The following is a 14,007-nucleotide window of genomic DNA, read 5'->3' on the forward strand; positions in this document are numbered from 1 at the left end:
TGGTAGTTAGAAACTCAGAGGGAGGTTTTATGGCGGCACAGGTAAGCAAGGAGGAAGGTGTGCAATCAACATTACACGCAAAGGCTAGTGTTGCACGTGCAGTAGCGCTGCTCTTGCTCATATGGGTCACAGAACAGGTCAAGGTGGAAGGGGATGCATTGTAGGTGATTTATGCAATTCAGAATGCAGGTGGAGCGTATAGTGGTCATTACAGGCATCTATTTGTGGATACAAGGCACCTCCTGCAAGATTTCAAGCAATGAAAAATTATATTTGGTCTAAGAGAGACGAATAAGGTGGCTCATCACCTTGCAAGGTTTAGTCTAACTATTGATCACCCGGTTTCTTGGTTCGAAGAGCCTCCTAATGTAATTTCCAATTTATTATTGGAGGATAGTACTTGTAGTTAATTTTGGTGACACTCTTTTTCCCTTCGATCGGGTTGAAAGCCCCGGCAAAGTTTTTATTGAGGCCCAACGTAAGCACCCTATCCTCGATTTGTACGTATTTCAATCTTCAATGAATAGCGTACTTCTTCTAAAAAAAACGATACAAAGGTCTAGTTTGCACCATTAGTTAAGCGAAAATGAAAAAGGGAAAAAGAAAAAAAAATCATCAAATTGAATATTAGGAAGAGAAATTTCACAATACCCAAATGATAATTACACTCGTTCTCTCTCTCTCTCTCCACGCTTCTTTATTTTTGACAATTAAATTAATCAAGTAAAACAACAGACAGAATTATACATGGGTATGTACAAAAAAAAAAAAAAAAAAAAAAGGATGTGTGGTTACCATTTCCAAAAAAAAAAAAAAATTATATGGATTGTTGATGATAAATACTCATCTTCAAATTCAAAAGCTATAATTTTCTTTTTCCCACCATGTGATAAGCCTTTGATGACCAAGTCACTGCTATGGGCCGGTGATTGCTTATCGCGCAGGATGATAGTTTATATATATATATATATATATATATATATATATATATATATATATATATATATATATATATATATAGACATATACTAGTATTTGTCTACATACTTTGTTTGTATGAACATATTTTTTCTAGAGAAAATGAGAGGGAGAGAGGGAGAGAGAGAGAGAGAGAGAACGTGGGGGAGTGGTAGGGTTTTTTTTTTAATATTAGAGGTATTTTAACATCACTTGTAGGTGAGGTTTCAATAAAAAACAGTAAAATTTGAACATTTGAAATTACATTATTGCCCATCATTTTTTTGGTGTGATAGAAGACTAATTTATCTTTTCATCATATTTTGGTTGACAAAGAGAGTTTTATTAATTTGTAGATATATATATATATATATATATATATATATATATATATATATATATATATATATATGAATCCTTTAACATGAGGAACCCCCATTTTTATAAAAAAATTGAGGATACCCTTTTGACCGTTAAATTTGATTTTAATGAAATTCTGTGGTTGAGATTGCATGGCATGTGATTTAATCTCAACCACACAATTTCATTAAAGCCAATCTAACGGTCAAGAGGATGTCCCAATTTTTTTAGAAAAATAAGAATCCTATATATATATATATATATATATATATATATATATATATATATATATATATATATGAGTGTTTTTACACACATTTTGTAAGATCCACTACCTTGCAAGTATTAGGCCATGAGAGAACATCTCCTAGAAGTTATACCTGAGAGTTGGGTAGAGAGAGCTTGGGTGAGGAACAGCCTTAAAACCACCAGAATCAGCAATTTCCAGGAGACAACGGTGATAGAAAAGGGTTTTGAGAAAGAGTTCATTTTAATATTTTTGTAATTCAAGTCCCGCTTATATTTGAGCGTTAGGTTTGTGTATCTAAATAACATTACTCTGTTTTTATCATACTTAAGCGAAAAAATAGCAACACTGCCAGCATAAAGGAGAAAATTTCATTAATTGACCTCTAAAATCTAAATGAAGACATTCTCTATCTACAAGCTGAGTGGAAAATAGGCAGAGCAAAAACCAACATATTCATTCCAAGGACTTTAGGAGCCTGAAGAGCGCCGCCGCTTCCCTAATCCGCGAGAACTCTATGCAAAAGGCCTGGACTTCGATGAAAAGATCCTTGACTGCAAAGACAACCATTAATAAAAGTAAGCAACATAACGTTGAGATTAAAAATTGTTCACGTGTTGCTTCAATTGTTCTTACAACTAATGTACTACTTTGCATCCGATTTTACTGTCTCTACATTAAGTATGTGTGTTCAATCTGAATCAAGCGACCAACATAACATTAAATTGCAAGTATAGTGTGGCGCTGACCGTTGATAATGTTGTTTCGGATAAGGCTCTGAAGAAACACGCAAACTAGTCTCACAAGTCTGTTCTGCATGTATTTATCCTGGTAGTAAAAACATATTTAAACTGCTTAACAAGTTTACAAAATAAGAGTTTGGTAACAACGACCAAAAACCATTGTCTTAATACCCTCTCACACAGAGTGACGGAGGAAGAATGAATTATAATTAAAATAGTTGGTGAAGCATGCATATGGTGACCCTAGTAATCTTGTTTCAAGCGTATAAGTGAAAACCAAATAAAACAACTTTAACAAGTAATAGTTTACACCACAGTAAAAGCCAGCCTAATTGAAGAAAGAGAGAAACGCACATATCTGTTCGCATCTTCAACTAAGGAAACCAAACCAACCTATACTAATCAGCAAACACTAACACATTGATTTGCTTAACTTTCCTAAAAATGCAAGGCCTTAAAACGAACCTTAAATAGATAAGCCCTCATTTGAACATCTTCAGCAAAGAATAGGGGGAAGCAGGATGCTATATATTTGTATATTTTTTAAAGAAAGAGCGCAGAATTTCCTTGTGTTCAAGCAGGCTCTTAATTATTTTTTAAGTTAAACCCTTGCATGACATATTTCACTACATAGCTTCTAAATCAAGACTTGAACTGTGCCTTTGAATCTCAGAATACCGATAACCAGAGTCCACAGGGCAAGGTGGAAGCAAGTACCTTGATGTTCTCACAGGATGATATACAATTTGATATGTACATGTGTATGAACTCCGAAGGAAGTTTGACTGCTGTAGTAAGCCTGTTCACCACTTCCATAGAGTGCAGACTCATGTCCATATTGACAAGCACTGTAAAGTATCTGTGGCCACAAATAAAGGTTTTACAAAGCGTAAAAGGCTTGAAAATGAGGAAGCGAACAGGCTTAAAAGTTTAAAACAAAATAAAAATAATAACAGGCTTAAAAAATAATCTCTGATTCTCTGCATAATTTGACACACAATGTAAATCATAGAAACCAAAAACATACTCTGCAATTTCAGGGGAATTTATCAGCTTGGTGAGGACTTCAACTGCAATAAGGGGATTGTTTTCCACCAATTCCTGAAAACAATAATTGAGGAATTATACAAGTATTAGATTAAATCATATTTATTGTTGATGACTGATGGTTATGTGACAACAGTTACCGGTAGCTTTCTTGGTGTCAGCCCACAGTGATATACAAGTTTCAGGTCATTTGCCAACTCCGAAAAGACTTGCTGAACAAGGAAGGGGCAAGCATTAGGTCATCTCTTCATTCAAAATGACTGACGTAACAGGTTATGAAATAACATGAAATTCTCAGTAAAATGAGGCCGTCAAAAACCCTTTATCATAAATAATTTATTTTAGCAGGAATAATATTCGGGGGAGGGAGAATGTGACCTTAGGGCCACCACATTAGCAGACGTGCAACTACTAACTAGACTATACCCTAACCACATATTATCCCCAGGTTCAAACATAAGACTAAAGTCAAAGATGCTTACAAGGTATCATTTCTAATTGACTCCAAAACTCCAAGGTCCTGACACTAATTAAGCTTTAGTAGATCTGTGCTTCATATAAACCTTGGGGTCCAAACAAGAAGGGTCTCCTTTCAAGTTTCAGCGTTTTTGTTCTGAGGCCAGGCATGACTTTTAGGGCTGGTTTGGTATTGCTGTGCTTTGAAAAAAAGCTGCTGTGAGAATAAGCGGCTGTGCTGTGAGAATAAGCGGCTGTGAAATAAAGCCAGTAGAGTGTTTGGTAAACGTTTTTGTGAAAGTGCTTTTGGAAAAAAAAGCAGGATGATAGTGTGTCTTTTCATTAAATGAGCACTGTAGCTCCGTGTGCTTTGAAAAAATTGGCTTTTTTTCAAAGCAGCAAATAGCAGCTTCAGCTTTTCCTTTGATTTTCAGCTTATTCTCACAGCAGCTTCCAAAATAAGCCCTTTTTTTTCAGTTTACCAAACACAAAAATGACCCTCAGCTTTTTTTCACAGTGGCTTTTTTTAAAATCACCTCAATCCCAAACGGGGCCTTAGCCTGGCCAAAATCCTATAAAAAATAACAATAACAGTAATAACAATAAGTAATTCCATTGCTGGATTGGGCGACCTACGTTCTAACCCTGCCCACTGTTTGGGGTTTCTGATGCCCAATTTCAGTATTGCTTCAGAGTCTTGTTGTGCTTAAATCTATTTTCAGATCCTGTTCCGCACTGCTTCCTCCGACTTCTATAACTAACAAATTTACTTTAGCTCGTCACAACATTTAATACAGGCTATCTGTTCTCTTCGAAATCTCCAAACTTATCCCTCTCCCTTTCAGAATAAAGACACGAGAAAGCGAATTTTGCATCAGTAGACAAGAAAGCAGCCCGAAAAGGTCATCTCTCCAATAACGAAAAACCCATCTCCTCCATTGGAAACTCTAGCATTTCTTCCCAACCAAATAAATAGAGCTTATGTCCTTTTCCACCAGCACAGTATTTCTTAAGAAGCCAGAGTCCCCAATTCAACCTCCCATTAAAAAAGGTTATTCCACATTCTACATTTGGGCTAAGAAGGAAAGGATGATCAATATTCTTCACTCTCCTTTTACCCATAAACAAGGTCAGATATCAGCATTACGCCATTTTGTTAATCAACATCTTTAGTATACTCTTCCCATGAACAATCGTCAAGGCAAAGCATGAACCTTACAAGGGACCTCAGCCTTCCAAATCACTAGAATGGGCTGATGAAGGGGTAAAGATGGTTCATCATCAATAATGCCATCCCCCACACCCCCCCCCGGGGCCCCGCCCCCACAACCCCCTCCTCCTTCTCTTTTTAGACCAACCCAACAATGGTTCACACACTAAATCCTAGGACCAACATCACCCAAAGGTGAGACACAATATATGACTTGACTAAACGATATGAAAATAATCAGTCATTCAACATTTGGACTGATACATAGAAGTATAAATGCATATTTATATTAAACATGATTATATTGCTTAAGATATTTAAATATTATGAAGGGTATGCTGTATATACATGTCGGCACCTCTTGTTGTGCAGCCGCAATTGGTCCTTTTAATGCTTTTGCAATCAAGTCCCTGACAGCTGCCCCTCTGCTAGTATCAAAACACATGCCATCATCCCATAAAAGTTCATGATTGTCAACAGGGTTGAGCCACACTAGCTGAAACATGTTTGACAAGCGAAATCAAGTGAACAAGAATTCCCTACAAATAATCAATAAATATACCCTTATGTCTTACTTCATCATCCTGAACTGGGAGCCTTGGTGGAATAGGCCTGTTCCAGTGTGGACCTAACCCTTCCAGCGCTAAATTGGATAGCAAGCCAAGCACTGTCTCGTCTCTATCTCCAGATCCAATTTTAGGTTTTGTTCCAGTTTGTAGATCAAACCTAGAATATGAATCCTAATGTCAAGTGGAGAAAGAGCAAAGAAGAAGAAAAATATATCCATTGTTAAGGGTCTTACTCTAATGAGTTAACATCACAACCATGAGGAACATCAGGGTCTGCAACCACATTTCTGACAGAACCATCCTTGAATGGAGAAATAAACCGGTCTGGATGAACTTTATCAGCATACTGCTGCTGCAACTGTTCTTGTTGCGGGAATGCCTGACAGTGAGGACAATTGAAAAATATCTATTATATACATAGACTGAGAATGTTTCTCAACACACTGTTTAACAAAATCCCTGAATGCAAGTGGATCCTGCATAGGCTTGAAAGATTACTATTTGTGAGTAAACTTAATAGTAAACTATACATAGGTCTACATAACTTACATGTACTGAAGGATCAAAACTTTTGATGTACTCTGCAGCAGATTGTTTAAGTATCTGAAAAAGACGATTCTCCTTCAGATAAACATAATCTTGCCACAAAGGATTCAAGATAAGATGATGAGGCAGTAACAAAACAAAGTAATACAGTTGCTGGTTACACTTCACACTGGTGTAATTAAACTAGTTTCTGATACTAACATTTCATTTACGTGTACAACGAATATCAATGACAACTACTTATAAAACAACGCATCCTGCAAATAAAACAACCAAGGTTGAAAAACTTGAGCTGATAATAAACAAGAATTCAAAGTCTCCTGATTGGGTTTTTATTTCCTTGTGGAGTTATTGAGAAAATGAAAGCTGATATGGATGCTTAGTGAGATATAGGAAGATCAGTTCTCTATCTGACAAAATTTGTAATTTTGAGAGAAGAATCTACAAAAGGAATCTTACAACAATAACCAATATCAGAACAAACACAAGATGAGGTTTTTTTTTTTTATCAAAACTTGATGAGCCAACAGCTGCAAGATAAAACTTCAATTTCAGACATCCAAATTTTGATTTGCTTTACAAATTGTACTCAGTGGCTTCAAAAAATACTTCCAAGCTTACTTAAAATTTAAAAAAATTAAATTAAATTAAAAAAAAAAACTCATTAAAATTAAGAATTATAAAACTTAAAGTTTTTTCTAAATGCATTGACTCTTAATACATTAACAATAGATTCACCCTGTCTTATTTTATGTTCTTTCTATTGAACATCATATGCCACATGCAACATCTTCGACCAGAAAGGCCTTATGCTTAGACCTGGGCCAACAGGCTTAGTCTTGGGCTTCCAAAAGGGTTATTTCTTTTGTAACCAAAGCTGTTACTACTGTGCAAGAGAGGAAGCACAAAAATTTTGCCGGTTACAATTCAAAGTAGTGTAGTAGAACAGTTCTGATGTTAACAATTTACATGATATATACAACATATATCAATGCTAACCATAACTCATAACTAGCTGCTAATTGCCACTAAAAAGTAAAAACACACACTTCCAATATCGGATTCATTGTAAATTTGTAATGCTAATTGAGCAACATTCCTAGGGTAAAGGAAGAAAATAAAAAATTCATGTCGGTTTGCAGTTTTGTATCATAGGTACAAACAGAAAAGTAACAGTTTGTAGAAACTAAATGAACAACATAATTCAGATTAACGAATCAAAAGGCTAAAAAATAATGGAGAACCTCTTTGCTACCACTAGAGCCATCAGAGCCAAATAGCTGTAATAGCTGCAGAACAAGTGCCCTCTCATACTTTTCGACTTCAACATCACATGCAGCCTGCAACCCAAGCATAAAAGCTCACACTAACAAATTGAAGTTTTTTCTAATAAGAAAGCAGATTACAATGTTATTGTACTAAAGTATCAAGAAAGCAACTTAAGAGCCAAATAAACTGTTAGGCATAGATTCAATCTCATGTCATTTCAAAGAATGGTCTGTCACTTGTTTAACTATTGCTTCAAATTGGTAACAGAATCATAACAAAGAATGGTCTGTCACTTGTTTAACTATTGCACAGCAAATAGATACCAAGAAACTGATTTCAATCGGACACCGATCATTGTTTGTGAACACCAAAGCAACCAAGACTGCCGATTCTTGAAAGAAAAATGCGCAATGCTTACGTTTATAAGTAAACTAAAGAACGGATTTGCAGAAGGTTTCTGGGACGAATATGCCTGCTGAAGAATAGTGAACGCAATCAAACGTTGAGAGGAGTTCAGCATCTTCTTGTCCTGCGAAGCATAGCATTTTTTTAACACAAAAAAGTTTTCAGTTAATATCAATATATGTCTTCACTTTGGGTATTCATAATCATACATTCAAATTATGAAAACCCCATAATTGATACGCCATTGCACATAAAACCCTAGCAACATAATGGTAAGGGATCTAGGGTTTTTCCTTCAATTCTATAAAGAAATGAAATTGGGCACCTCTCAATGCTTGTCCTAAAGCAGGCGCCACGAGGGAGGGAGAGAGAGAGAGAGAGAGAGAGAGAGAGAGAGAGAGAGAGAGAAAGAGAGACAGACCTGTAAAAGAAGGGAGAGAGAGAAGCAGGGAATGAATTGGCGGCCATGGGAGAAAATGGAGTTGAACTCAGAGACGATCTCTTCGATCGGGCGCTGCTCTGCTCTGAGCAGTCCAAACACCGCTTTCGATTCTTCAAAGCCGAGCTTCATCTTCTAGCCTTTCACCAACACCCTCGCAGACGTCGACAGAGACACAGAGAGACGAAAGGAAGAAGAAAACTATTTCTTTTCTTTTTCTTCTATTTCTTTTTTATATATTTTATATTTGAAGTTGAAGGAAGAAGAAAGAAAATCAATTATCCATCAGCGTACTGAATCCAGTGTGACGTAAGCAAACTGGACTGGTTCGACTTTCAACGGGTTAATCCCATTCCAGACTTCGGTTCCATTCTTCACCTAACAAAATAAAATTTTGCCAAATCCGAAGGGAAATTTTTAAATGTGACCGGTTGATACATCATGTGTTACTGTATAAATTGTGAAAATTTTTATTTTTCAGTTATAGATCTTCCTCAATTCGACACAGTTTCACCTTCAAACCTTCGGTTTGGTACGGATCTACTTAAATTTATTACTAAAATTATATTGTTCGGTTAAAGTCAAATTCTGTGCAGTTCATACTTGTTTATGATTCCGAATACCAAATCAAAATGGTATTTAAAATTTATTAGTACAATTATTATATTATTAGCATTGGATTCAGGATTCAACGGGATACATATTGTATTGGGTCTAGCTTTTTCTTTTACAATTACTCCTGATCTTTGAAATATTAAAAGGAAAACTATTGAAAATTGTTTGAAAACTTTGAGTTTTAATGATAAGTACAAAATAAAGGGTAAAGTGAATAGTACCAGGATTGACTTTTTAGTGTAAAAATGTGGTTTTTCGTTAAAGTGAACAGTACCGGGTGCTTTTCGTTAAAGTTTCCAATATTAAATGAAGTAGAGTATTGTATGTTTCCCAGGATATATACTTGGAACTATAGTAGGGCTCTCTACCCATTTATTCACTCGACCAAATATATATATATATATATAATTTTTTTTTTGTAACATGACAATAATTCAAACAATTTAAATAAGATTTTGGACCTATTCGGTAAGAATGAAATATTCTCATAATTATCCATTGATACAACATGTAAGATCTCACATCGCCCAGAGGAGTGATCCTTATATGTATATTCTCATCCCTACCTAGCATGAGGTTTTTTGGGAGCTCACTGGCTTCGAGTTCCATCGGAACTCCAAAATTAAGGCGCGAGAGCAATCCCATGATGAGTGACCCACTAGAAAGTTCTCATGTGAGTTCCCAGAAACAAAATCGTGAGGGTGTGGTCGGGGTCCAAAGCAGACAATATCGTGCTACGGCGGTGGAGTCGAGCCTGGAATGTGGTGAGGGCCTGGGGCGGGATGTGACTATTTGGTATCAAAGCTTAACCCTGGTTGTGGTGTGCCGATAAGGACGTTGGGCCCCTAAGGGGGGAGGATTGTAAGATCTCACATCACCCAGGGGAGTGATCCTTATATGTATATTCTCATCCCTACCTATCACGAGGCTTTTTGGGAGCTCACTGGCTTCGAGTTCCATCGGAACTCCGAAGTTAAGTGAGTTCATGCGAGAGCAATCTCATGATGGGTGACCCACTGGAAAGTTCTCATGTGAGTTCCTAGAAACAAAACCGTGAGGGTGTGGTTGGGGCCCAAAGCAGACAATATTGTGCTACGGCGGTGGAGTCGAGCCCTGGATATGGTGGGGGCCCGGGCCGGGATGTGACACGACATGCTGCTTTTTCCATTCATTTCTTTCATGATCAGTCGTGGTTTTACAAACTCTACCTATGGTATGGACGTTGCTTCGTACAAAGATAATTTATCAATAATAGACAAAAATTAACCCTCATTTTCATAAATGTCACTTTTTATAAAAAAAAAAATCAAATACAACAGAAATTTCACATGAATAGACCTAAATGCCCTCAACATCCAAAACCCATTTACATAGAAAAACCAAAACAATTGAATAGATCTCCTATGCATCTTTCTTTGAGGAACTATCATCCCCTATGATGCACATATACTTTACCTTGGTTGCATATTTTTATTCGATCCTTTTCGAATATGATACTTGCGGGATACTCTTGAATACTCGTCAGATAGATATCATAATTAACGGACACACCTTAACTTGACGGATACACATATCCCACATTTGGGATACAAGTATGCTTTTACCTTTATACTTTCAAATAAGAAATTAAAAAGAAAAAAATAATAAGAGACGGAGCCTTATTTGAAATCAATGAATATGAATTATGAAGAGCCAACCTCTAATTGAAACTATGAATAAAACTGTCACCCTTCTTTTATATATACCAAGGGAATTAGATTTCCAACTTTTCTTCTCCAACAAATCAAATGAACTTGAATTTGGATGATCTTGTGTTATCAAAATATGTTCCAAGTTATATATTTTTATTTTATCAAAATATGTTCTAAATTATATATTTTTATCTTTGTTTATTATTATATAATTTTAATTGTCATATCTATCGCGCATCGTATCTTACTTTTTAGAGATTTTTTGTATCAACGGATTGTACCATATCGTGTCGCCATATCCATGTCCGTGTTCCACAAATCATCCCCAAATTTCGACCTCTTGTTAATGTTAAGTTGCGCAATTTGGGGAGCTAGGAACTCAAGGTTTTGAAATGGAAAGATGGAAGCCCCGAACATCCTTGCATCCCGTACCACCTCCCCATGGTTTGATTTTGTCCACAGCAACTCAAACTCCTCCAAGCCTAGACCCTCTACTCTTCTTTCTTTTCTTCTCTTCTTGGTGAGATGGAGTTTCTCAATTTCATCTGAGGACTTCTTTTTGTTTCCAAGTTACAGTTGGGTTGACATCATGAAATGCACCTCTCATTTTTCCTTAATTATGATCTAATAGGGTGTTGTCTCTTATGTTTATTTGGTTTTAATTATAAGGGTATTTAAGTATATTTAAATGGTTTTCTGCTATATTTGAAAGAAATTATAAAAAATGACATTTATGAAATTAAGTGTTAAATTTTGGATGTTAATGATAAATTCTCTCGTACGAATGTGGTTTTTCTTTTTTGGATGCTTTTACTTGTTTTTGGCAAATATGCATTCTAAAATGGTTACACAAAATTACAAACAAAACAAATCATTTCATATACTAAATCAAAATGCAAATGTCTTGGCACTTTGCAAACAAAAAAACACGATCCAAATTACAAATCCTGGGCAGCAGTTCCTTGGGAAATGAATCCATGGCAGCACGGTTCCTTTGGAAATCCTTTTCAAATAGCAAATACAATTCAAATTATCATTATTGATGACACGCCCCCATCCCGATATCCTCGGGATATCGGGATGGGGGCGTGTCAGATTGGTATCAGAGCCTAACCCTGGCCGTGGTGTGCCGACGAGGACGTCGGGCCCCTAAGGGGGTGGATTGTAAGATCCCACATCGCCCAGGAGAGTGATCCTTAAATGTATATTCACATCCCTACCTAGCACGAGACCTTTTGGGAGCTCAATGACTTCGGGTTCCGTAGGAACTTTGAAGTTAAGCAAGAAGGAGGCCAGAGCATTCCTAGGATGGGTGACCCATTGGGAAGTTGCTCGTGAGTTCCCAGAAACAAAACCGTGAAGGCGTGGTAAGCTCAAAGGGGACAATATCGTGCTACGGTGGTGGAGCGGGCCCGGGAAGTGGTCCGCCCCGGGCCGGGATGTGACAATTGATGCACAAAACCAGAGGTTTTGGAACAACGTAAATCCGACCGTGAATATGCAAGAAAGTAAATAACACAAGATGTATCGTGGTTCATCCAAAGGTTTGGGCTACGTCCACACTGATATTGTATTTATCTGAGAGGTGAGGGAGAGAATGTGAGAGTCTCTGTAATGAGAGTGAGGCTTTGAGAGGGAGTGAAAGGGCCTAGGAATTGGTCTCCCTTAATTGTGAGGGTGATGAGTCCTTTTATAGAATAATGGCTCATCACTTATTACATATTTGCCCATTCCTTTATTACATAATTACATTTAAGTCCCCCAAGTATTTGTACGAGATCTAAATACGGAGGTCATAAGTATGGTATAAACAGTAGTCCCCCAAGTCTTCAGTCAAGAGAGTCTTTTGGCTGGAGACTTGAAATTAAGTCCATGTGTGGGCCGAAGTAACTAGATGTTGTCTTGAACTGATGCTCGATATGAGGCGGTGCTCAATCTGAAATGATGCTCAACTAGAAGTAACACATGTTGCGAGGCTGCTTGGCTCGTGGCTTATGTTGCCTTGGTTGGCTCGGCTTGTGGCGTTGAAGGTGAGAGAGTCCCTTTTATAGAATAAGGGTTTGCTCCTCAATACATGAATAATGGGCTAGAGTGGATGTTCTCTAATGATGGTGATGGAGTCCCTTTTATAGAATAAGGGTTCGCTCCTCAATACATAAGTGATGGGCTAGGAGTAATGCTCGCGGCGAGGCGGTTGCTCAGCTGGCGGCGTTGCTTTCTAATGAAGGTGAGAGAGTCCATTTTATAAAATAAGGGCTCGCTCCTCAGTACATGAATAATGGATTAGGAGTGATGCTCGCGGCGAGGCGGTTGCTCAGTTGGCAGCTATGCTCTCTAATGAAGGTGAGAGAGTCATTTTTATAAAATAAGGGCTCGCTCCTCAGTACATGAATAATGTGTGCTCTCTAATGAAAGTGAGGAGGTCATTTTTATAGAATAAGGGCTCGTTCTTCAATGCATAAATAGTGGGCTACGTCCCTCAAGTATTTTTCATGAGGCCCAATTGAGGCCTAATATATGGTACATAATGTAGTCCCCTAAGTCTTCGGTTAATAAAGGTTGTTGGCTGGAGACTTCAAATTCAATCCATGTATGGGCCGAAATGGCGGTTGCTCAGATGCGGTCTTTGTAGACCATGCACTGAAACTTTGTAGGTGAAGATTTGCAAGTTGAAGCTTTGAAGCTAGAGCTCTGTAAATGAAGCTTTTGAAGCTAGAGCTCTGTAAATGAAGCTTTTGAAGCTAGAGCTCTGTAAATGACGCTTTTGAAGCTAGAGCTTTTGTAAATGAAGCTTTTGAAGCTAGATCTCTGTAAATGAAGCTTTTGAAGCTAGAGCTTTTGTAAATGAAGCTTTTGAAGCTGATTGACATGAGTAATGCTTATGAATGTTTATGTTGATTGGCATGAGTGATGCTTATGGATGTTGACATGAGTGATGCTCATGAATGTTTATGTATGATTGACATGAGTAATGCTCATGTATAATTTGAAGTACTGGGTGTACTTTTGATCACCTGGTTGGTGGTAATAGCGACAAGTTGCCGAATAATTTTGGAGTACTGAGCGTACTTTTGATCACCTGGTTGGTGCTATTTTGGGCTTATGGGCCTTCGCCTTCCACACAACATTCCAGCCCATTTATTTTGGGTTTTGCCGTTTTTTTTATTACCCTCTAATAGGGTTATACATATGTCTCTGAAAGATAAGAAAAATAAATTACATCATTCAAAACAAAGGTTTCGATAGTTGCAGATCGTTGGTGCGTACTGTACCTACTGCGTACTGGGTTGTTGCAGATCTTTTTCCATGTGCGTATTCCAGTGGCTTCTTTAGAAAAGTGGGAACATGCATGATGAAAGTTTTCTTTTTCAAAAGTTGATGGCATCTTCTGCTTTGCTTTTCCTTTTGTTTTTGATTTTCTGCAATTATCTCCGAGACTGATTGAGTAGTGGG

At 37.3% G+C, this 14,007-nt stretch overlaps 1 protein-coding gene across 1 annotated transcript; it reads right to left on the reverse strand.

The window, feature by feature from the left end:
• Nucleotides 1–1,788: 1,788 nt before the first annotated feature.
• On the reverse strand, nucleotides 1,789–8,624 carry LOC103420204 (uncharacterized). The gene is made up of 12 exons (XM_029104511.2): nucleotides 8,231–8,624; nucleotides 7,823–7,933; nucleotides 7,380–7,475; nucleotides 6,139–6,192; nucleotides 5,823–5,968; nucleotides 5,596–5,746; nucleotides 5,379–5,516; nucleotides 3,495–3,566; nucleotides 3,335–3,408; nucleotides 3,025–3,166; nucleotides 2,314–2,392; nucleotides 1,789–2,118 (listed from the first exon to the last, which is right to left on the reverse strand). The coding sequence occupies exons 1-12, from the start codon at nucleotides 8,378–8,380 to the stop codon at nucleotides 2,021–2,023; spliced, it is 1,311 nt and encodes a 436-aa protein (XP_028960344.1). The 5' UTR covers nucleotides 8,381–8,624; the 3' UTR covers nucleotides 1,789–2,020.
• Between the last annotated feature and the right edge of the window lie 5,383 nt (nucleotides 8,625–14,007).

The sequence above is a fragment of the Malus domestica genome, chromosome 06, assembly GCF_042453785.1.
Source record: "Malus domestica chromosome 06, GDT2T_hap1".
In the NCBI taxonomy this organism is placed as follows: Eukaryota; Viridiplantae; Streptophyta; class Magnoliopsida; order Rosales; family Rosaceae; genus Malus; species Malus domestica.

Coding starts and splice junctions, on each gene's coding strand:
- LOC103420204 (XM_029104511.2), bottom strand. CDS start 8,380: ATGAAGCTCGGCTTTGAAGAATCGAAAGCGGTGTTTGGACTGCTCAGA. Junction 5,747..5,822: donor TGTGATGTTAACTCATTAGA/GTAAGACCCTTA, acceptor TTCATATTCTAG/GTTTGATCTACAAACTGGAA. Junction 2,119..2,313: donor CCGAAACAACATTATCAACG/GTCAGCGCCACA, acceptor TTGTCTTTGCAG/TCAAGGATCTTTTCATCGAA.